The 24,880-nt window shown below is 36.8% G+C and overlaps 2 protein-coding genes across 2 annotated transcripts; one reads left to right on the top strand and one right to left on the bottom strand.

The window, feature by feature from the left end:
* The first annotated feature begins 390 nt into the window (after positions 1-390).
* On the top strand, positions 391-1,453 carry LOC139710883 (galactosylceramide sulfotransferase-like). The gene is made up of 2 exons (XM_071622807.1): positions 391-882; positions 1,058-1,453. The coding sequence occupies exons 1-2, from the start codon at positions 391-393 to the stop codon at positions 1,451-1,453; spliced, it is 888 nt and encodes a 295-aa protein (XP_071478908.1).
* A 3,782-nt stretch (positions 1,454-5,235) lies between these two features.
* On the bottom strand, positions 5,236-20,367 carry LOC139710882 (phospholipase A2, minor isoenzyme-like). The gene is made up of 4 exons (XM_071622806.1): positions 20,277-20,367; positions 15,202-15,364; positions 13,756-13,898; positions 5,236-5,360 (listed from the first exon to the last, which is right to left on the bottom strand). Exons 1-4 carry the CDS (start codon positions 20,365-20,367, stop codon positions 5,236-5,238), a joined length of 522 nt encoding a protein of 173 aa, XP_071478907.1.
* Between the last annotated feature and the right edge of the window lie 4,513 nt (positions 20,368-24,880).

Genomic DNA, 24,880 nt, shown 5'->3' with positions numbered 1-24,880 from the left:
TTCATAATTTGCTCTGTGTGTCTGATTGTTCCCCACCCCTACTCTCATTTTCCTGATCTAGGTTTCCATACTTCTGTCTTCGTACATGACAACATGACACTATGGAAAAATCCTTGAAGCTTGACAATATAATTTGATGCAATTTCGTGAGGCTTGATGCTAATTAAAACAAATCTTTATTTTTCTGTTGTCTCTTCACAGTGTCAGCCTTTCCTGGTCCGCCTCTTTCTCCTTTCTGTAGTAATAACAACTATCCTCCTAACTCGAACAACTTTTTTGTCAATGAGGCCTCTGCCAGTGAGAACTAGGCCTATTAACAACAATGCGTTTTCAACATGGGCTTCGGTAAGTTTCCACAAATCGGACGGATCATCTTTCGGAATCGCGCAAATGGAGAGGAGCTCTTACCCACCCCAAAACAATGCTGGAGCAAATGGCACAGATTTTACTCAGAAGGCAGGTGAAGGGCGGCGCTTGGGTCGCTTTACGAGGCCGCTGGTCTTCATCAAAACGCATAAGACCGCCAGCTCGACAATGGCTAACATCATCAAGCGCTATGGCTACTCCAATAACCTCTCGTTCCTGCTGTACAAAAACGACCCCACACGTGGTCATTTCCGCCAGCGCAAACTTAGAGGCAAGAGGGATATATTGCCGCCAATAGGAGTGCAAACGTTGGACTACAAACACTACCGGGATTATGACCTGATGACGTCACATATTCGACTCTTGCCGAATCTGAACTTCTTGAAACATCACATGAAATCAGGAGCGAGATTCATAACCATTCTCAGGGAACCTACCAAGCAATTTACATCCGCATTCTTTTTCTTCGAGTGTCCAAAGCACTATCCTATGGCCGGCAAGACACCATCTCAAATAGTGGACACATTTCTTAGACGTCCATTTTTTCATTGGAAAAGAATGGAAAAATCTAATTGTAAAACATATATTCGAAACGGAATGTTCTATGATTTAATATCCGACGAACTGATTCACAAGAGCGTGGATGTGATTAACAAGGCGATACGAAAGTTAGATGGCGTGCTGGACCTAGTACCTAGACGAGTCACTTTTGCTTCTAAAGAAGATCATGTCTTGGGAGTTCGAAGACATCCTTTACTTGCGAGCCAATCAGCGAGCGGAGAAATCCGGTACTGACCGCGAGCAGCGAATGAAGATACGAAGATGGAACATGGCGGACACTCTCCTCTACAAACATTACAATCACACCTTGTGGAAGAAAATTGCGATGTATGAAGGGGATTTCGAAGCGGATCTGAAACACTTTCGCACCATGCTCCACGACTATTATGAGATGTGTAATGTTCGAACTGTTGTGGCTGGGAAAAGGATTGCTCGTAAGGTCGATCGAAATGCTTCACAACAATGCAAAAATATTGTTAGTGTCAGTTCGCGAAGCATTGTCACTCGTCAGAGCGCAGCACGATAGAACGTGCTCTGACAATCCCTACCTGTACAGTTCTGTTACTAGTTCATTTCTTCTTCTGTTTTTTTTTCCGGGGTCCCCCCTATGGAATTTTGTTTGTACATGTATTATGTCTTTCTTATATGAAGAACTCACCAACCCATATAGTATTTAAGTTTGCTTCTACAACCAACACAATAATTCTTCATTTTTTCACCGTATTCACTGGTATTATCTCTCTCTCTCTCTCTCTCTCTCTCTCTCTCTCTCTCTCTTTGGGGGTGGTGGGGGGTTAATTGTCATATTCATCAGATGCATTCTTTGCAAACACTCACTTGATACATGTATGCATTCGTATGTCATATCAATATGTCACATCAAAACTTCTCACTCAATTGTGTGTTGGTTTTTTTCTTCCCCCGATGTTTATGGTTGTGGCCACGATAAATGTCACAATTGCCTCTTTTTGTAATGACAATATCACGTATATATCTTGCTTTCTTGAGTAACGTCTGTACATAATATATGCTACTGGGTAACGAAACACCAAGGAGGTGTTTTGCGGTGTTTACATTTCAATTATTTAGCCTTCCTGGAAATTAGTAAAGCACTCTTTACTGTCGACGCATCCGTCTACATACATTGCAAAAAGATGGGTGCTAGATTAAACACCATGCATTTTAAGTCTAACGCGGATCAAGTGTCAATAGAGGACCATACCGACGTGTATAGAAAGTATGTTATGATGGTGTTGATAAGTGTTCACCTGATGTTTTTGACACTGCGCTGGTGTAAATCAACAGTGACAGTACATGGTATTGATTTGGTATCGCTGTTGTGTTAATGTCAGTAGTATAACACCCGCCCAGAAGGGGACCACACCAACTGGTGTTGTTGTGGTGTAAATGTGTTCACAACTGCCCCCCCCCCAAAAAAAACAAGTACTTTATCAGAAATCAAGTTCAAAATCAGAAAGAGCCATATAAGATCTGTCAGGGCCGATTCCCTTATTATTATGTGAAAATTATTTGATTTAGAATGGTCTCATATTTAAGTAATGTGCAGTTTGATGTTTCCAGGTTAGCATGCATGCCTGTACAGTGACGGTACATTAAACTGCACATTCCTTGAATATGAGACCATTCTGAAGCAAATAATTTTCACACAACAATAGATATGTAATGTACTCTTTAATGAATCCAACAAGGATTGGAACAATCATCCCCCAGCATTCCCACTGATTCCCAATGATCAGTTACTAGACACCCCCTTTAAATTGCTACTTTATTTAGCATTGGTATACCTTAAGTTTGATTATGAACATTTTGTGCATTCCGTAATTATTACATTCTCGACACATTGTATTCTCGCATGTTTTGTCAATTTTGTCAATGACACATTGAAGTAAACGCTTCTTATTACTATGGAGCCTACATCCTACAAGCTTTTGCATATCAGTAGGTTCCTCTATTACACGATATTCGTATATCTTTATACATTAATTTGTGGTATTCCATCTCAAATTGACAATTGCGTTAAACTTATTTTTCAAAACAAATGAAAAATAAAACTTGTAAGAAAATGTGAAAATTTGCTGATTTCTAGTTCTGTAGCCATGGGTTAATCCGCAATGGTGGTATATTATGAGTCTGTGGGATACATTTGAAGGCTGTGATGGAAGTTGTTGAATAAAGCAAATACAAATTGTCTGGAAGGACATCATACGTGATTTTAATAAATAACCATCATTCCTTCATAGGTATATCCACCCTATATTTGGAGTGAATTTGGGGTGAGAGAAAATGTACTGCGCGTACGTCTTGCTATTTTTAACAATATGGATAATAATGACTGTATTCATTTGTAATATCATGAATATGTTCAATGGATGAAGGTCTGAATAGATTTGAATGTGAATTTGAAATTTCTTTCGTTTAACCATATAAAGCCATGATAAAGTTCGGTAAAGGTGGTTTGAATCTACCCTGCGGATTATGCGAATTTCTTCTTCTTCTATATACTCCAACAGATATTCAATACATAAGCTCCGCAATTCTGACATTGTCATGTCATCGTGTCACTGCCGGCAACCAGCGATGGCCTGGTGGTAGTGTCGCTGCCCGGAAAGGGGAAAATGACAGATTTTAGTTCCGTGGTTCGTTTTATCTGACATGTTTGTTGAATTATAGATCAACAGTTACGATCTTACAGATTTTGTAGGAGACAAATTGAAGACAATTCACACCTTGACCTGTCCCCGGTGATTAATAATCTCTGGATGACATAATCATTGACAATTATGATACGAATGTGAGCATAAAACTCTCCTTTATTGCTATCAACATTTACAGTATATACAATTCAAGAAAGAATGAGATGCAACAAAATTGACATACACAATAGAGGAATGACAAAGGTTATAACAAAGCTGGTAACAAATCAGTTTAAGAAATAACAAGAAAAGAGAAGTAAAGTGAAGTGAAAGAAAAAGGTGTCCCTTAAAAAGCCTAATTTAAAAGGTATAATTCAATAGACAATCGAGGTTTCTAACGAAAAAATCGGCTGACTTGCTTTAATGCTAACATTTATCTCTCTATAGCGTGAACAGTTCTACTACAACTGTCTTATTTCTAACGGCTAGACAAAAAAGATTTATTTATTTTCGGAGGGAACGGGCCTATGATTCATGAGAGTGTTTGGTATACCCACCAACCCTTGCTGATTTTATGCCAATTCCGAATGTCCGAAGATGCGTGGGATACGGCAAGTTTGTCGAAAATGATCGACATAACATATTTACCCTCTCAGTCCGTCTCTTCATTCGGCCCTTAACCGATTCCGCCTCCTTTATCAAAGACAAAGTCTGCCTTTTAGGAAGCCAGCCGGTTGAACTCGCGTGTTAACACGAGATTGACTTTGATTTATTTTGACAGTTAATCAGCCTAAAATCTTCGTATGAAGGTGGAGCTAATCGTCGAGCCAGCCGAAAAGTTTATTGATGACACTTTTTTTAATGGCTGAGATATCCAAAACAAAGAGATTCTAATAAAAGTTGGGACTAACCTTTTATGAGGATAAATTATTTATAATGATAATTAATCGCTTTGTTTTACTTCGTTCGTAAGGAGTTCTTACATAGTATTATAATATGTTAAAACACGTCGCACTTTGTCGAAAATGATCGACATTTTACCTCTCAGTTCGTCTCTCCATTCGGCCGTTCTTTCTATCTATATATTTCACACGACATCAGAACGACATCATAAAAGACGTATGTTCTCTTTCAGTTCATGAAGTTTGTAACAACTTTTGTCATTCAAAATGTACGCAGTGCATCGTATAACCACCGCTGTATTTTGTGGTAATGCCCTTAAAAGGATTGGAACCTTCATTGAAATAAGTGTGTGCCCCCAAAGCTGGCCATTTATTTTTCTTTTTGTATATTGTTATCACATTCAGACTTGTCACTCATGTATATCATCAAGCTCCGATGACTTTTTTAAATTCATATTCATCTACCCACTCCATAAGAGTAAGTCGATTTTTTTTAGATTAGTTGTGATGTTTATGGCACTAGACGAATGTATGTAAAAACTAGTGCGCAAAACATTATGCATCGCACAAAAAAAAAAAGTCGAATGCAGGCATTCCAAAGACACTATATGCACAATACAGTAAAATGGCCACATCAAAGGGTAACTGATGTTAGAGGGAAAGTTAATTTTGTCAACATCCCCCGAAGCAATTGAGAAATAAAGCGAGTGGAAATAAAAGATTTTAATGCTACCATGGAGATATTCCATTCATCAGCCTCGGCACAATTCCTTTCGATTCAGTTTTTTGAGCTCCGCATTGTATGGTGCTAGAGAGAAGCACAGCGCTGCCTGTCGGTCACACTCGCACAACCCTTTAGAGCACGACCCCTTTGAATCTGATGGACGAGGAAGTAGAAATAGATGAATATGAGATCATGCAACAAAAATATATTTCAGATAAATACAAAGACTCTGAGCCGTTAGAGAGAGAGGGCGTTGGCTATGATAAGAATTCCGATGTGAAATGTCGACGAAAAACATAGTATGAAAAATCTATTTACAAACACAAAAGAAAAGCATTCAATTGAACGATACGAAATGGGGGGGGGGGCAAATTCATTACGACAATGAAATGCCTAAGTTCACGCATACTGAATGCAGGAGCTGCTTATTAAAGCGAAATAATAATGTTCAATAAATCCTTCAGAAGCAACCCAGTGAATGCTTGGCAGCAACGTTTTTGCAATGATGAAATATGAATTTCAAGCATCGAAAGTATCAAGGTCTTGAATTTAGTCCGAAGGAATATTAGATCACCAACATAATGAAACGAGAAAATAAAGGCATCCAATTACAACGGAGAAAATCATTTTGTTGGTGAGTGTAAACGCCATTGATATTCTGTGACTATAATTTCTAAAACATTGTAGATACTGATATAAGGGCTCCAATATCTTTATGTCCAGCTAACATACTTAGGAGGAATCTTAAAGCACTGCTTTGTAGAAACCACCCCCAAACGAAAAAAATAAATAAATGAATTCATCTTCAAGGCAAAGCATCGAACTATTTAAAAGGTTTCAATTTAATCGGGAGTAAATTCTTATAAAATAAGTAACAAGTAAAAGACTAGAGTAATGACTAGAATTTGCAATATGTGAAAAGCTTTTAAATCCCTCGTGGTAAATAATGTATGACTATATTTGCTAATCATTAACTACCACAGATTACTGCGTTCTGTTTTTCAGCTAAAGTTCTGCTTTATGTAATTTGCTGTCTTCCCTGAAATTCAAGCTCCATCTATATAAGTTTATTTAATTATTTATCTATTCAGTTTTATTGAAAAAAAAAGAACAGGGGTAGTCACGTTCAGGGCCAAAGGGCCTGCTTTTCAAGTGAGCCCTGTTACAAATAATACATATTGCGAGTAAAAATCACATAATACAACAGCAACAAAAAAGAGAGCAAGCGAACACATAGAAACAAGCAAGATGTGATATCTACATAAGTAAAAAAAGATACAAAATCAACAAATTAAAAGCAAAAACAGCAGGAGATTACCATATGCAAAAGCAAAATAAATTATGTTAACAGAATGTACAAAATTAATGGCCAAAAAGTGATATGGCAACGAGTAAAAAGTACACTTTCACACTTTGTTCAGAATATTGAAATATTGCAGGTAGGTTTACACAGTGTAACGCAAACAAAAAGAAAAGAGAAGAAAAAAGTAGTCGAAACAGACATATGAAAGGTAAAAGAAAAATGTGAGAAAATAGAGATGTGTTATCATACACAGATATAGATTCAAGGATTAAAAAAAATGTAGCGCATATAAAAATAGTACCAAAGGCAAGATCAAAAATCATAATATCATAATGTACTAAAAACAATGAGCATTAAGAAACATAATGATACAGAAACAAATGCATATTAATATGTATGAACTCTTAATTGCTCATCATCTTAACATATCAAAAAGCTGAGTTTATATTTGCTGATCGAATTTGTCTTTTAAACCTTTCGAGGCAGTTTGACGATTGAATAAAACTGGGAAGATTGTTGAAAAGAGAGCAAGCGAAGAAGGAAAATGTACGTTTTTTGTATTCTGTTTTAGGCATGGGGATGAACAATGGGCAAGATAAGGCATATCGAGTTTCGTACGTTACTTGACGCCTTGTAGCCATAGGACATAAGTATGATGGGGCTAATCCGTTCAAGACTTTATATACAGCTACGCAGTACTGATACTCAATGCATTCTTGTACACTTTGCCACCTCAATCTGTTCAACAAGTTGTGAACGGGAGAATAATAGTCTGCCTGAATGAATGTTTCAGCTGAGGGCTTTTCCAAGTGACATCGCAAATTCGATCTTTAACATGTCACACCACGTGAAACAGAAGAAACATGTCCATAAATTGAACCTTATGCTTCTGCTAATGTATAGCATTTACTGGCTAACAAAGGCGCTATAATGCCTGATTTGATGCCACGCCATGGCAGCGACATGCATGGCGAACTTGAAACAATCACACAAATACCTCCCTTGTTTGTTTTCCCCCTTAGAATTCTAATTTAGTCCTGTACAATTCATTCATTCGTTTTGAGGTTGAAACGACACATGGATGAAATTATAGATAGAATGATTCCATATTGTATTGTATATTCCAGGACAAACCTGTATCTCGTTCCCTCCCCCTCCCCCTCCCCCCTCCCCCTCCCCCCTCCCCCTCCCCCTCCCCCTCCCCCCTCCCCCCTCCCCCCTCCCCCTCCCCCTCCCCCCTCCCCCCTCCCCCCCCCCTCCCCCTCCCCCTCCCCCTCCCCCCTCCCCCTCCCCCTCCCCCCTCCCCCTCCCCCCTCCCCCTCCCCCCGCTTTGGGAGCTCATTTCGGGGAAAATCCCGAAAAAAAATCATTGAAATAGGGGGACCTTTAATACATTTTCCAGAAATAGTTTTGATTAGGGATAGTGCGTGCTTATTGTGCATGTTTGGCTGGCTTTCTTTTCGCAGGACATTTCACCAAATGCGTCGTATGCACGTCACGCTGGTTTTACGTACACGAGCAGGCTTCCCGTCCAAATGTCCATGATGGGGGGAAGTGTTGATGGCTTTCCTTTCCAAAAGCCCGTGAAAAGAGTCTCTTGCTTAGCGATGTGTCATGCATAACAACCCAAATACCTCCATGCTTGTTAATTTCGTTGCCTTTTTTTCAAGATGATACTCACAATTAGCGTGCTATGTTCTTACTGTTGAATGTGCCGATTCAATTTGAAAACACGTCGTATATTTGACAGATGATCTGCAGTTCTTTTATCCTATGGGTCAATAGCATTAGCACTTTTATTTTATTTTCTCGCCCAGCTATGTGTCATGCATAATAACCCAAATACCTCTGTTTGTTTTCGTTGCCCTTTTTAAGACGATACTCACAATATATAGCGTGCTATGTTCGTACTTTCTTTCTATCGTTCCACCTCTCTGCTTTTCATGAAGAAATAGCTGACAATCTTTCGCACCGTGTTACACCGCGTAACAATTACCAGTCTTGTGACATGAGATAGGATTTTTTTCTTTGCTACCCTCTGAATAGGTGGCGTGACATTGGCTATCAGTTCATCGAACTGTAAATTTAGTGCACAACTATGGCACGTATATTGTAATACCAATCTTGGAGAATGAACAGAAGCAGTACTGCGTTATGTAATTACGTGTTCAATTGGAATGGTGTCATGTCTTTATTCCGGGTGGTACTTATTTTCCCTCTCTTCTCTCAACAAATTGAATTTGAATTGCATTGACTCTAATTCTTTTATATTAGATGCCATGACACGCCATGAATTTGGCTTTATTCTCCGTTTTTCTTTTGTAAATAGGGTAACCAGACTGCAGACCCTGTCTCATATCATGTCATGTCCGTGGTTAATGGCGTCACTTTCTGTCACTAGGGCTGCTGTGTCATTCGTTTCTCTCTTCTCCTTTTCTTTTTCCTCTTCTGCAATTTCTAACTCCCGTGTCATCCCTCAGCTTGGTGGCGTGATGTTGTCGGTTTAAGAAAAATAAGTAATGACATAAGTATACACAGAGTTTTTTATGTATTTAAGTAAAAATGGGTGGGTCATGAGGTGTCATTTAGCTTCGATTCTAATTTCAGGCTCTCCACCTGGTGGATAGCGTCAATCTGATTCTGTGATGAACTATAGGTATAATGATAAATTATATGGATAATTTGGTTGAAATGAAATGTTAAGATGATGTATTTTCTGTGTTTGTTTATTTTTTCGAGGATTGGTTTAATCTTCGTTCCTTCTCCTTTGTTAGGAAAATTCTGGTTTTGATTCAGAGTTGACAAATAATTTGATTTTCATTGAAATTATAGTTTGGGTTCGGCAAACTTTGATGGGGTGGGAAGGGCTCTCTTTCTTGCATGTTGTTCACTACTCATGAATAAGAGCTATAGAATTATGTATAATAGGCTGTATTATTTTCTTGTCTTTGTGCTGTCCTTGTTTATTGTCGGTAATATGCTCTCTTGTAACCCTTTCACCTTGTATTCTTCTCCTACTACCCTCTCCCCCTTCTACCATTCCGACTTCATTCTTTCCGCAGCGATGCTCGCATTCTTCCGTTATCCCTTCTCTTCTGTTCTTTGGGTCATCGCCTCGTGCCCTCGAACGCACTCTGCATGGTTCTCGCTGAAACTTTGAGTTCGGTCTTGTCATTCATCTTATATATTTTAGATGATGCGAATTGAAAACTTCGCTTTCAGTTTACTAAATGACGACGAATTTTTTGATATGTTTCATCAAGACCCTGTGTCATATACAATTAATGAATCCAATGATGAGTATCCTGCTGTTTATGACTTCGATTTTTTGAAACAGATGTAGAATTAATGAGGATAATCATGAACAATATGTAAGTTCAAAGTATTATACTATGAATCAGTTCAAATCCTTAACCGGACTTACTGATTGTTTCTCATTATTGCATTTGAACATTAGGAGTTTGAATAAGAATTTTGATAATTTTTGTTGTTTTCTGGACAATACTCATGATATATCTTTTTCTATAATAGGTCTTAGTGAAACATGGATTACTCAGGATTCTGCTTCCGCATATTCTCTTCCAGGCTATGATTTCATAGAAAATAGTAGACGCGATAGAATGGGCGGAGGGTGTCGGTTTATACATCAAACAAAACCTTGATTATGTTATGCACAAAGATTTAATGTGCATGAACGGAGTCATCGAGTCATTATGTGTTGAAATCAAGGTCGCCCATGCCAAAAACATACTTGTATTCATGATGTATAGACCTCCTAATTCTAACACCCAAGACTTTTTGGATTATTTGCAAATTTTATTCCATAATTCAGTATTTCATAATAAAGACTGTTATATTATGGGAGATTTCAATATAGATTTATCTAAGTTCCAAGCAATGAATACTGCTCAATCTTTTCTTGATATCATGATGTCCACATCTTTTTTACCCCTTATAACCAAACCAACTCGAGTAACCAATCACTCGGCAACTCTTATTGATAATATATTTTGTAACATTAACCCCTTACCGGTCTCTGGTATTGTTCTTTCAGATTTATCAGACCATTACCCTATTTTCACTCACATACCCCTTCAGAAAGACATTACCATGAATGACCCGGTGTCAACTTTCCGGAAAGTTACACCTGGAAATATAGAGAGATTGCAAAACGACCTCGGTAATGTGGATTGGTCTTCTGTATATAATACCGAAGATACAAATGAGGCTTATAATTCGTTCATGAGTACTTTAATATCGCTTATGGATAAGAATGTTCCTGTTGTTAAAAAGAAATCTAGAAATTATAAGAGATCCCCTAGACTTCCATGGATATCTAAGTCTTTACTGCGATCAATCAATCGAAAGTATAATTTGTATTATGCTAACAAAATTAAACGTACCCAGCAATCTCATGATAGATACACTTCATATAAAAACGTCCTCACACAAATATTACGTTATGAGAAACGGAAATATTTTACTAATCAGATAAGTTTGTTTAAACATGATATTCAAAATACTTGGAAAGTTATCAATATGGCTATCAACAAAAATAAGGACAAACCGCGTATTACATCAATCAAATATGGTGATTTATTTGTTGATGATGTTTCTTCAATAGTTGATATTTTTAATCAGTATTTTTCACAAATAGGAAGTAATCTTGCCCAAAATATTCCACATACTCATCTGAATTTTCAAGATTATTTAGAAGGCCCGAATCTAGCTCATTGTTTTTCATGCCTTTGCACAGAAATGAATTATTAGATATAGTTCAGAATTTAAAAAATAAAAAAGCTCTGGTTATGACGGCATTGATAATGTCCTTTTAAAAAATATTATTGACTATATCGTTGATCCACTTGTACATGTATTTAATTTGTCTATAAGTAACGGTGTTGTCCCTGAGGCTATGAAAGTCTCGAAAGTAATTCCTGTCCATAAAAAAGGGGAAAGGGAAGATGTCTCCAATTATAGACCAATATCCCTGCTAACCTCCGTTTCGAAAATGTTAGAAAGGGTTGTTTACACCAGACTCTTGAAGTTCTTGGACACTCATAAAATAATTTCTGATTATCAGTTCGGATTTCGGCAAAAGCATTGCACATCTCATGCAATCCTTACTTTCCTTGACAGGGTTTCAAAAGCGATAGATACATTTCATCATACTATTGGAGTCTTCCTGGACCTCTCCAAGGCCTTTGATACCATAGACCACAACATACTGCTTCACAAATTATCACATTATGGTATCAGGGGAAAGGCTTGGAGTGGTTCACGAGTTACCTTACTAATCGAAAACAATTTGCATTTATCAACGGTCACGCATCGACTACGCAAAATGTTGACTGTGGTGTTCCTCAGGGAAGTTTACTAGGTCCCCTTTTATTTACTCTTTATGTCAATGATATGTCAAATTCTTCAAACATCCTCTCTTTCTTATTATTTGCAGATGATACTAATGTGTTTTTATCTGATTCTGATCCCGATCGATTAATTGATACTTTAAGTAGTGAATTAATGAAGTTACTTTATTGGATAAGAGCGAACAAACTGTCAATAAATTTGCAAAAAACTAAATGTATGTTGTTCAGTAATTCGCTGGAAAATTTACCGAGAAATGTTCTTCTGGAAGACACGGTCATAGAAGAAGTCTCTTCCATCACTTTTTCAGGTTTGATCCTGGACAATAAACTTACCTGGGGTTTGCATATTGATTCTGTATGTCGTGTTATTTCAAGGAATATAGGTATTATAAACAAAGTCAAATTTTATCTTCCCAAAAATGTACTTTTTATGTTATATTCTACTTTGATACTACCTTATTTAAACTACGGGATACTCGCATGGGGAAACACTTTTTCTACTTATACAGAAAGAATATTATTATTACAGAAAAAAGCTCTTCGTATCATTTGTCACGAATCGTGGAGAAGTCATACTAATAATTTATTTCACGAAAATAATATTCTGAAAATTTATGATCTTTATCGTTTGCAATTAGGACAATTCATGTACAAACTCACCAACAATTCTCTCCCCCTGGTGTTTGATTCCATGTTTTTAAAGAATGAAACTGTTCATGCATATCCAACCCGTCAATCCCATGAATATCATTTGCCTTTGACTAGGACGGTTTTTGCTAAATCCTTATTCTCCTTTTCTGGACCAAAATTCTGGAATTCTCTTGATAATAACATCAAAGAAGCTTTAAGTTTTCATACATTTTCTTTAAAGTTAAAGAAATATTTAAAAATGTCGTATGCAGCATAATGATTCATTCTTTATATATATATATATATATATATATATATATATATATATATATATATATGTATATATATACACTTGGTGATTCTATCCTTCTATGAAGAGTGCTCATATCTTCTGTCTATATATATGTATATATATATGTATATTTGTGATTTCCAAAACTGTTGTTGCTCGGTAATGTCACTATACACACTTTGTTTATCAGTGAGCCCGTACTTCTGTGCCTCTAGTGCCCTGGTTATGACCCATCGTTTCCTTCTCTCTCTCTCTCTGCCCCCCCCCCCCCTTGCCCACTTCGGGACTTACTACCTTCCTCACTATATCTCTATCCTCTCATCTATCTTTCCTTACAAGAGAGCCGCCTTGTGTCTGTCAATGTGCATTGGTATGTGTGCATGTATGTGTGTATTTGTCTGTCTTTTTTTCTTTTTTCCGCTTAGGGAAATTGTTGTTTTGTTGTTTTTGTTACTATGTGTGTGTGTGTGTGTGTGTGTTTTTTTTTTTTTATACGAGGGGACTGCACTCTACAAGCTCTGCTTTTTAGCAGTCCCCTCCATTTCCAGCAATATTGTGTATGCATTTACCACAGCGACACGAGTTATTTTTTGTATCTATGTTGGAAATTTACCTGTATCTGTGTTACAATGTTATTTCTGTTGATCGCATTGTGGTACTGATTTTCTGACATCTGTTTATACGAATGTTTCATTGTACTTCCAATTATTTTGTTTGTTGGAAATGAAAATAAATGAACTTGAACTTGAACTTGAAAAGAGTCAAAACCCATTTCCGTCCTTAGAGGGGATATCTCTGGGAATCTGGAGCATGCATATCCCCTATGTGTCTGGCTGATCGCCTGAGGTGGGGGGGGGGGATTGGGAGGGAGCGAGGACTCGCTTGCCTAGCTCATTGAGATGAAGAGGGAATACAGGCAAGCAAACTAATAACATCGACGCCATCACAACTTACGGCATTCGATCCAAAGTGCGCCTTCATAGATCCACCTGTTGGTCTTTTTGAATCGGTATGGCTGGAGATAGACATGGGCGAGGGATCTGCACGTCTTGGTTTCCAGGAGAAATGTGTAGCAGTCATCATGAATCTTGCAGCACCTAAAGGGAATCGAACAATAGGAGGATGATTGTGATGATAATGACGAGAACAATTCCAGCAATTTCAGTCATGAAAATGATTATTTCACTTCAATGATTATTTTGGTTCATTCATGCATTTTTATTTTCAGCAAAGAATATAATATCCCACATAGAATATTTTATCAATATTTTTATGCTTCTAATATTGACACTGTCTGACTTATTTCGAATATTTAAGTATTTGGATAATGTATTCTTTATAAATATAGACATCAGAGAAGGAGAAAAAACAGACAATGAAGAAATTTTATTCAAACAAACACACTGTGATTATGGACTTGCAGCATTTTGTCCGTGTTTGTTTTTTAATAGGGAACTTCAGATTTTCGCGACGAGGAAAAAACAGAACAACAAAAAAACTGTTCTGGATATGCGCAAAATTGCTCATCAAAATCGATCTTGCTTCGTTCGAATTTTCATTACGCGTTCTGGGTCATTTTTGCGACCGCTCAATTCACGACACCATAGAGCTAGTTAATGCATTGATCATATGGGGGCGCCATTTTTCTTTGTACGGGCTGCGTCTTTGAGAATTCTAAAGCTATACAGATACTTTGCAACACTATGCAGGGAGAGAGGAGAACGGCCAACGCACTCGTCTAAAGGTTAGCGTCGCAAAACTTCTCCATTCGTTCAATGAAACTCAGAGAGGCGGGAGTTTGGCCGTATTTCAACATGTTCAACATCTCAGTAGGTTTGAGGACAGTAATCAACATTACTCTGAATGTTTTCTCTATTTATTTTGTGTGTTGTGTGTTTTAGAATAGTAACAAGTCATAATGTCCAGAGGTCGTTTTCTAAGTCAAGCCATTTGCTTATCGATAACGGCCTCCTTCACCTGTATACTTTGAAATATACTATGAAACATGATACTATGTACGTCGTATTATTCTTATGATTTCATACTGAGCACTCTTATGTATCTTTTCATGTGAAAATCTTCTATTTTGTCATAATTGAGTTCCTTTATACAAGTGAAGAAATAAAACTTAATGGAACAGAAAATGAACCATGGTTTCCCTCGACGTGTTTCAAAAGCGAGGTCTGCAAATCACAAGTACACCTAATAAAAGCCAAAGAAACATAACAGGCTGCAAATAGCTGAGTAACCTTAGGCAAAACACGAAGGACATGTTGTTGTAGCATCTTTTTTTAACTTCTCACACAACTCCGCGCTTTCGAAAACCTGCAGCTCAAGTCAGATGACCACGTCTCGAAATCTGCAGTGGGTTTGAAGAAGATGGCGCTGTTTAGATCTCACCTGTCCACACCATCCAAGACCGCGCCCCGGCCGCCGAACCCGCAGTAGCAACCATAGTTGTTGTAGTCGAGGGGCCAGCGTCCCGTCATGCACTTTATCATCAGAGCGAACTGGGGAAGTGAGCGGGCAGCCCTGGAAAGGTGGCTTGCATCCTGGCTAATATCTTGCCAAAGAAGAAAATGATACAGCCCGTCGCTATGACTATAGGAACGTGTATGCATTTTTCTTGTCGACATACATGTATGTATTAGTTTCATACTTGCAATCTATAGGTATACATGTTTATATACATTCAGCAAAAAAAAAGAAAAAGAAAAGAAAGTAAAAACTTTTTTGAGTTACTATTTTTCATATGACATTTTGATAAAAAGCAATGTATTACATACCAGATTAAAAGAGATTTAATTGGCTATCAAACTAGCAGGTAAACATAAAGGGAAACTTTACGCATGACCAACCACATTCATTTTTGTCCTCCAATTAACAAAAGTAAACAATGCAAAAGTTTGGAAACGCATTTTGAAATGCCCTTCAAGATAACAATGATGACAAAAGACCATTTAAATACAATAAGAGACATGAAAGAAAGAGCAAAAATAATTTTTCGTTTTCTTTATCTCTTTAGAACTTCAGACAAAATTAAAGTGTAAAAAGTGGGGGAAATAAGAAAAGAACTCAAACTTCAAGTGGCATCTAGGGAGTAAGGGCATACGATGATTAAATGAACAGAGTATCTGTTTTTAATTATTTTAATGTAGTAATTTAGAATTGATTGGACTAATTCAAGAACCAACTATTATTTACAATTTTCCTAATTTGAGAAATCAATTCAAATTTCTACCAATTTGTTGATATTGCTCATCACATTTCATTTGAATTTAGATTTGACAGAAGATTGTTCATTTTCCTAAATTGTTTTAGCCTTTATTGATCTTTTGGGCTTCAGGGATATTATAGAGATCATTTTTGTTCTTATTACTACATGGAATAGCAGCTATATGCATGAAAGACAGCTTGTTTGTTTTTGCAATTTTTAATTTCGTGCCTTTGAAGAGATGAGTGAAGGTGTTCACTCATGAGTAAAGTTTCCCTCCTTATTGACCTACCAGGTTGATAGCCAATTGAATTACCTTTCATGGTATATAATACATTACCTTCTAGCCAAAAATATGAGAAATATATACTTGAAAAAGTGTTTGATTTCTTTGTTGCTGAGTGTACATATGTATGTATGTATATATATACATATATATATGTATATATATATATATATATATATATATATATATATATGTGTGTGTGTGTGTGTGTGTGTGTGACTGTGTACTTACACACTTACTGTTTATAGGTGAGAACATGGTGAGTGTGGGTATTTTATTAGGTATTCTATATGCTCACAGATTTTTGGGCCTTTTTTAAAATTTGAACTTACACGGGGTTAGCCAAACTTTTTTTCTTTTTTTTTAGCCATGCATTTTCACGCTTAATTTTGTGTTTGCTTAATGAGTGACAATATGTGACAATGACTGAAAAAGTGAAATTCAAGACCCCTGAGAGTAGAATCATGCATTTGTTTTTTATTGTTGTTGCTTCAATATAAATGTATTGAAAATAGACTTATAGACAGAGATCTCCAAGCTCACATCATAAGTGAAGCGACAAAGTCATTATGCTTTGGTTTTCGTTTAACAATTTGCAAATATACAGCTAATGCTAACTTCAAATAACAAAGGAGACAAATTCGCATCGACAAAATTGTACAAAAAGCTATTACGAATCTGAAAAAAGTATACAAACATGAGACTTACATGCATTTATCAATGTCAACGCTCTAATCTACCGCAAAAGCTCATAACACACTTTGGAATTTCCACTTTATATCAAAGTGTCAAGATAAAGACATGTTCGCATCACTGCAAAAGCGAAGAACATAATATTCTTAACTCCATCTTGCCGTGTAAAAAAAAACATCAACAGACACTTTTGAGTTACATTGCAAACGATTTGGCTGCAGTACAGGCACAAATCAAGTAAAGATATATTTCCTAATTCGGCTTCCTGTAGTTTGTCATACTTTTAAAGAGAATGATAATCGTGTTGAAAAGCATTTCTCTCCTTAAAAAGGAAATGTTCAAAAGCGCCGGCTAATATGTCTTTTACATAAGTCCCTGCCGCGCATTTTTTTTTTCTGTTTTGGTTCATTTATGCAGTTTCACCGAGTTTGCCTCATGCTGAGTGCGTGGTAATGTGTGTGCATATTATGTCCGTGTGGGCGTGAATGATTCTAGTTACTGACTATGGAAACATTTGCTTTGTTAAGAATTATTGTACGTGAGTCACGCTAAAAATGTTACTCAAGGACGCAATCCTGGGGGCATTTTGAACACTCTGTTTCGAAGCTACGTCATCATTACCTTGCAATCAACGTCTTTGATTACGATCACTGGAATTACCTCATTTCACTTGCATGTGATTAATTGATTAGAGATTAGTTCGATCATGATTACGACAATACTATTATCATTGTCGTCCAATATCATCATTATTCATAGTCATAATGAAAAAAAGAATAATACCTTATGATTTTCGTTGTAAAGACATTTTCGACGGTTATCTTAATTATGGGAATTATTATTTGACCATGAAAATTGACCATGAGTATTCTAAAAACTTGAAAGAAAGAAAATCGCCACTTATCAACCACCGGGAATTAATAGGTCACCTTGATACTTGTGCTCAGAATTCACTTGGAAATTGTCATTTTATTTTGCATAACAACTCCACGCAAATAATCTCAACCCGTTTAGGACGTGTCCCGAGTATACTCGAGCTGACATTTTCTAGGCTGTGGACTAGTCCCGAGTATACTCGGGCTGAGAGAGTGGTATTGTCCACCATTGAAAGCAGTGATTTAAAAAATGTTCGAGCTATCACACTTGATGATTATGTGTATGTCAGTCGTATCACAAAACATCCTACCATATGTATGTATATATTTATATATATATAAATTCGCAATAAAGCCTATATGTAAGGAGATATGGCTATTCTTCTGAATAAACCATAACTGTAGACGGATCATTCTAGAAACAATTCTATTACACAATTTGAATATTCAACAAGACTTGAATAGCATTGATTATACTAAATAAATATTTACATTGGTTGTTTCTTTCCCTAACTCACATTTTAGAGCTATTATGAAGCTAACTAAAGCTGAGATTTTGTTTTATCTGCAAATGGTAAATAATGCCTTTAACCAAAATATCTTTTTTCTTTTTTTCATTTCGTATGCTCTTGTGGCTGATTACATCTCTGTGGGTGCAACGGAAAGAAGGCGAGTGTCGAGACAGGAACAACCCATCTGCCTATACGATGTGCCTTTACATTTTGTCATACGCTATAGCCCGGGGCTATATAGCGTATTGCAAAATTTAAAGGCACATTGTAAAGGTTATAACTTTACCATTGTCTCAAAGTTTTGATGTTTGAACAGTTTTTTTTTGGGGGGGGGGTGGGGGGAGGGTGATATTTCAGCTATAGCATTGCACTCCTCTGTATAAAAGTCTTTCTAAAGCTGTCACATCTTGTTTTCATAATAGTGGATATATTGTTTTATATTGCTTCTGACTATTCATGATACATTCTCTTCTATGACATCATCGCCCGTCACTATAGTCATGCAATGTACATAAATGTAATATTTGTAAAGTCTTCCATCTAACACCCTTGTCACAATATTCATCTATCGTATTATATCTCTGTGTGCAATCTATGTATGCAAGTTGATATTCTTATTCACTTCCATAATCGTGTGTGTTTTGCTCTCTTGATAACACATGGCATAATTCTCTAAGGTTCTCAAAACTTGCTTTAAAATTTGTAGACCTACATTTTCTCTGGGAACTGTGTTCATCACAATTATTTGTTTTGCACCAACACTTACGTTTACTCTTCCCCTTTAAACGTTAAATGATGGTTATCACAATGATAATAATGACTTGCTATAATTAATGATAATATTTCTTCGAAATGAATGAATTGGTTCTACGAAGGGAAAATAAAGTTACCATACGCGTCTTCATTTGCAATCGAATCTCATCCATGTGACTGTTCTCAGCCTTAATATTATGGATCCACCATTATCATAAATCTCAGTCAACAGTCGAGCTATTTTTAGGATTAGTTAAGATGACAGCAGAAATACCCGGTTCAAAGGAATCTGTGATATAAGAAGAGTGATATTTTGATAATTTCTCATATTTTACTGATCTATTATACTTTCAGTTTGCCGCTTTTACCCCCAAATGGCATACACGTTAAGGTAGATTCCCTTTTAAACAATGTATCAAAAACTTCAAAGTACCATCTAATATAGTTTTCTCAGCAGCCAGTGGCTAAATTGATGTCATTGCATAAAAACATGTGTACAATAAATTTTGATTCGAGGACACAGTTTCTCACGTCTACGCCTGCCTGTTGAAATCAACCAGTTACAGCAGCTGTATTCTATTACTCTGAAACCCGTGTAAGACCTAGGTTTAATTTCTAGATTTCATTTTTTTTTTTATTTTTTAAGACTGCATAAAGCTTCAGCCTCTTCTTCTTCTTCTTCTTCATCATCATCATCTTCTTCTTCTTCTTCTTCTTCTTCATCTTCATCATCATCATCATCTTCTTCATGCTTCTTCTTCTTCTTCTTCTTCATATTCATCATCATCATCATCTTCTTCTTCTTCTTCTTCTTCTTCTTCCATACTGTGCACAACCTCCTGAGAGTATACTCTACACCAATAGCAGCGACATCAGTTATCTAATGAATTTTGTGGCGAATGAATTTACAATGGCTGCACACGCCACTGATTTCAATACTATTTGACAATTCTTGTCATAACTCCGTTTCATAATCATTTCGAATAAATCACAGACACTTCACTGATTAGTCCCTTACATTAACTTCTGCGTACCGTTTTCTTATTTGACGAAAAAAAAATAGAATAAAGAAACATTTGTGAATAATTTTCAGGGTTCATTCATGTCTATCGACGATGCACAATTCCGTAAGGTCCACTTACCGTCTGCCAGGTTCTCCACCGACTCAAGCGCCCACAACGGCTGACTGACCAGTACGAGACCGTATATCACTGTCAGCTGAAATCCAGTCATTCCTGTCTCAAGAAAACAAAAAGACAAAATGACAGAAGGAAAAATAATGGGAAGCGTTACATAAACTACTATGCATGCATAAACAATGCTTGTGTTTGTGTGAGTATAGTTGAGTTCAAAATGAAGGTTATCAGACCTGCAATAAGCTAAACGTTGCCTAGTTCTGCAATTTGCCGTGAGATACATAATTATCAAAGTAACACAAACAAATACAATTTGAAAACATGACATAAAAGGGAAATTAAAACATCAATAACATGTATGTACACGCAATCTACAGCACAGCACGAAACCATTCAAAAGTAACAAAAATCTAAGTTCATTAAAAAAAAAATGCAGGCAAAGGCTTAGTAGTAAGTTTGAAATGACAGGTGTGAATTACCCTTACAAAAAAATAATTTCTTCCCATAATGCTAATGCTGCCATTTGAAAAAACAAACAAACTATTATCATATTATATATCAAAATTTTTATATTTCAGTTTTCTTCAAAACCAAAGAAGAATGACAGTAGTTTTGTAGAAAGTAAAGTAGATGTAAATGTGTGTACACGTAGTGGTAGAGTAGTTAAACGTTCTTTACGCCTTGTTTTGTAAACATGTTTATTTATATCTGTTATTTTCACATGTACATGTATATTATCACTTATATTTTTGTATTCATATATTGTAAATATGTTTGAACTCTCATACCCCGAGAGGGGGTCTATAGAGTCAATAAAATCTGACAAATCTAATACAAATCTTACGAATTGTACAATAACGATCCTGAATACTATTTAGTGGTTTTTGGAGATCAGTGATGGGGATGGACTTAAATAATTGAATTTTGGTTAATGAGGTAAGTTATGGGAGAATTCATCCCCTTTCAAGACGGACATACAAACCTTATTGTAACGTCTTCACAGAACATCTAAAAAGTCACTGCATGGTTTCATAAATAACTGCAATGCAAAGCGCATTTGAACATGAGTATACACTGCAAAAGGTCCGGTGTTAAATATGAAACACCGAGCTTGTGTTAAGTTTTCGGTGTTCGTTTGTGGTGTTAGATCAACACCTCCGGGTGTCACTCCAAAATATAAAATTGTTTTTTGAATAGTTTCTTTATATAGTTACTGTTTTTCCTTATTGATTTTGAACTTCAACAAGACGATCAAGAATTTTCCAATAAAGTACTTGAATTTTGAAAAAAAAAAAGTTGTGAACACATTAACACCACAGTAACACCACTTGGTGTGGTCTCTTATTGAAGCAAGCTGGGTGGGTGTTATACCATTGACATTAACACCAGCAATATCAAATCAACATCATGCGGTGTCATTCTTGAATTAACACCAGCGCAGTGTCAAAAATATCACAAGCCGCAGTGTCAAATCAACACCATGAAGTGCCAGGTGAACACTTTTCAACACCATCACAACATACTTTCTACACCTGTGTGTGTGGTCCTCTATTGATACTTGATCGGTGTTACATTTAACACCCGTGGTGTTAAATCTAACACCGATGTTTTTACAGTGTGTAGTGCATGGCTAATGCGCTACATAAATATATTCTCATCATTATCATCATTATTCAAAATTTTAGCCTGAAGAAGTAACGATTGCTTTTCCCAGCGAGGTATAGAGACAGTTTACTCCTCATACTCTAACGAAGTTTGACGATTTAAACAGTGCCGCACAGTTCTCTGGTTCTCAGAGCTCTGTTTTCTTAAAAACCCGTGATCTTCTTAGGCGTGGAGGAAACCATTCATTCAACTTCACGTAAAGAAGTGCTCCGCGTTGGTTTTATTGCGCATAACGAACCGTTATTTTTACAAATGATAGCATAATTACCACCAAAAAAAAATAATATCAACAAAAAAATTGTTTCAAAGAAATCCACTAACGTTTAAACTGCCCATCCTCTCATTCATGATTATGTTCAAATACCTGAATTATTCATATCTTGTTTGAAGTTCAAATGATTCAATCTCTGTGTCTGAAAGTGAGTAAGTAATAATGCAAAATATAATGCTACATTTACAGAAATCTATGAATTATGATTGTTGTAAAGATCCGTTTGTGAATGAAAGTGACACTAATCTTATAAAGAGGAAGACAGTATAGCAATCCAAAGAACAGACTAGAAGGAAGTTATTCCATTGAAGCGGATATCCTTACTGATCAAGGATACAAGTCACGAGATCAAATTTAAGTTTCCTTAAAGTTGTCACCGCATTATTATCCGAATCCCACGTTGGCGTCGGTTGTCAAATCATCATAATTAACAATGACAGGTATCCAATTACTTAATGAGTTATTATTCCCTTGTATCTATTTTCTGAATATGAAATTAGATTTTGTACCTGTACGGCCAGCGGAGTTACAATAAAGATATTACCACGGGTATAAGCACAGTCACCTTTGATTCAAAGGCACAATCACTTTATTCAGTTCGACTTCTTACCTTATGCGTAGGCTCAGGAACAAAAGCAAAAATATCTGTTCACATTGAGCGGAATGATCGATGGAATAACGAAACGAGGCCTTTAAACAGTGGACCTTTCGAACTAGCGCCTTTCTTGCTTAAAGTGCAAGCTGTGTTTTCTCTTGGCATTGCTTGGCATAATCTCTCAGTAAACCAAGAACCCTGTGTACTGCCCATGCTTACCTGTCGATAAACAAGTAAACAAATAAAAAGGAGGGTTACTAGCGAAATCCATGTCCACGAAACTCTCCTGATTATGTCAAATCTATTTTAACAAATATGAAAGAAGAGCGGATATTTCATGCCAAGTTTTCTGACTCAACGAAAAAGAAAACCCCAACCCTATAAAAAAAGACAGAAAAAAGACAAGTTTGGCATAAGTAAGAAAAGTGAAGGAAAATTCTCTTCTTTTATTTTCCCCTTGTTTAACAAACGTTATGACTTAGCTTCAGTCTACATATAATATTTTGTCTTTCTCTGTGTACAAAAGTGAGGCTGTTGTTGTTATTTGTACTTATGTGGTGTTTATTTGCCTAAAATGTGCCTCTGTGTGTGTGTGTGTGTGTGTGTGTGTGTGTGTTTCACACTTAATTTAATGTGTAGCTAGACAGCATGAGAAATACATGACTTTAACGTGACATTTGAGTATAGTGACCGCGTTTATCCGGAGTGTCCACTCCATTAGTCCAACCTCACGCTAACCTGTCAGCTAGAATTATGGATCAAACTCGAGCAAGAGGACTCGCATCGAACGATTTAAAAAACTATCAAGATCAATAACTAGAGGCCCGAGTTCGAACCCGAATCTGGACTGAGCAATGTTGTGTGTATACATACCGTCCCTAATAATAATATGGAGGTCCCTTGTGTGAGAGAATAACAACTCATGCACGTAAAAGATCCCGCTTCATTCATTCATCGCAAAGAACAGGGTGTTTAACCCGGTGAAGTATTCCCACCTCACATCCAACTGGACCCCATGGAAGACCAGCTTAACGTATAGTTGAATATGTGCTATCCTGCCATCTTCTCAGATGGAATGAATAAACAAACAAGCAAACTATCAAAGAATATGATTAGCTATCTAACACACACATGCACACCCACCCACACCCCGTATCATGGAAATTATACCCCCGAGGACAATAATTACCCCCGGCTAAATACTAGTTAGTGATAAGGTTAGAGTAAAGATTGGGGTTAGGGTTAGGTTTAGGGTTAGAGTTTGGGTTGGGGTTAGGATTAGGTTCAGGATTAGCATTAGGATAAGGGTTAAGGTCAGGGGAAGGGTATCAAATGGGGTAATTGCCGAGGGGGTAATTGCCCTGGAAACCCACACCTATCTACACACTTTTTCATGATTTTTTTTCATTCGAATTTCGTTCAATATCATAATCGTTTTCACAATGACAACACGAATACAAACAATGCTTTCGTGTAGACACACACACACACACACACACGCACACACACACACACACACACACAAACAAATAAATTCGCATCGTCAACTGTGATTACGTCCTTATCTCTCAGTCTATGTCACTTTTGTCTTAGCTCTCCTGGCTTTAAAATCTCTGTCCTCTGGAGTTCACGTTCCCAAGCACATTCCTTGAAGGAAAATCGCATTTGCGTTTCTCCAAAATCCATATCTGCTTAAATGAACGTCTAGGGAGAAGGATAGAGAAGGAGTGATTTGAGCGCTCACCCTTCCTACTGTACAGAAATGCTATCCCGGTGCAATTATTTTTCCCTGCCGGGGCCCCGGCCGACCATCACTCGGTCCTCACCCACCTTGACGAGTTGAGTGCCTCTACAAATCAGATTCAATCGTGCAGAATTAGGAGTCGATGAGACTTCAATATCCCGCTGAACAGAGCATCTCGACCGCATACGCCGGTCTACCTACCTGCATATGAACGCAGTATTTACAGCTACATTCGTTGCTAGATTAGATATACATGTGATTTTCGTTGTCTACATTCTTTTGAAACCACAAGGTACAGAAGCCAGGCCTTACAAAATTATCATCGTACTTAAAAT

The sequence above is a fragment of the Diadema antillarum genome, unplaced genomic scaffold (genome assembly GCF_040938485.1).
Source record: "Diadema antillarum isolate AM-2024a unplaced genomic scaffold, OU_Dant_1.0 seq00001584_RagTag, whole genome shotgun sequence".
NCBI lineage: Eukaryota > Metazoa > Echinodermata > Echinoidea > Diadematoida > Diadematidae > Diadema > Diadema antillarum.
Note: the sequence above shows the minus strand (reverse complement) of the source record. Positions and strands in the feature narration are given on the sequence as shown.

What these genes read in the sequence shown, in the direction of transcription:
- LOC139710883 (XM_071622807.1), top strand. Translation starts at nt 391, where the DNA reads ATGGAGAGGAGCTCTTACCCACCCCAAAACAATGCTGGAGCAAATGGC. An exon ending in GCAAGACACCATCTCAAATA is followed by an intron (nt 883 to 1,057) that starts GTGGACACATTT and finishes TGCTGGACCTAG; the next exon opens with TACCTAGACGAGTCACTTTT.
- LOC139710882 (XM_071622806.1), bottom strand. Translation starts at nt 20,367, where the DNA reads ATGACTGGATTTCAGCTGACAGTGATATACGGTCTCGTACTGGTCAGT. An exon ending in GGTGGAGAACCTGGCAGACG is followed by an intron (nt 15,365 to 20,276) that starts GTAAGTGGACCT and finishes TTCTTTGGCAAG; the next exon opens with ATATTAGCCAGGATGCAAGC. An exon ending in GTCTTGGATGGTGTGGACAG is followed by an intron (nt 13,899 to 15,201) that starts GTGAGATCTAAA and finishes GATTCCCTTTAG; the next exon opens with GTGCTGCAAGATTCATGATG.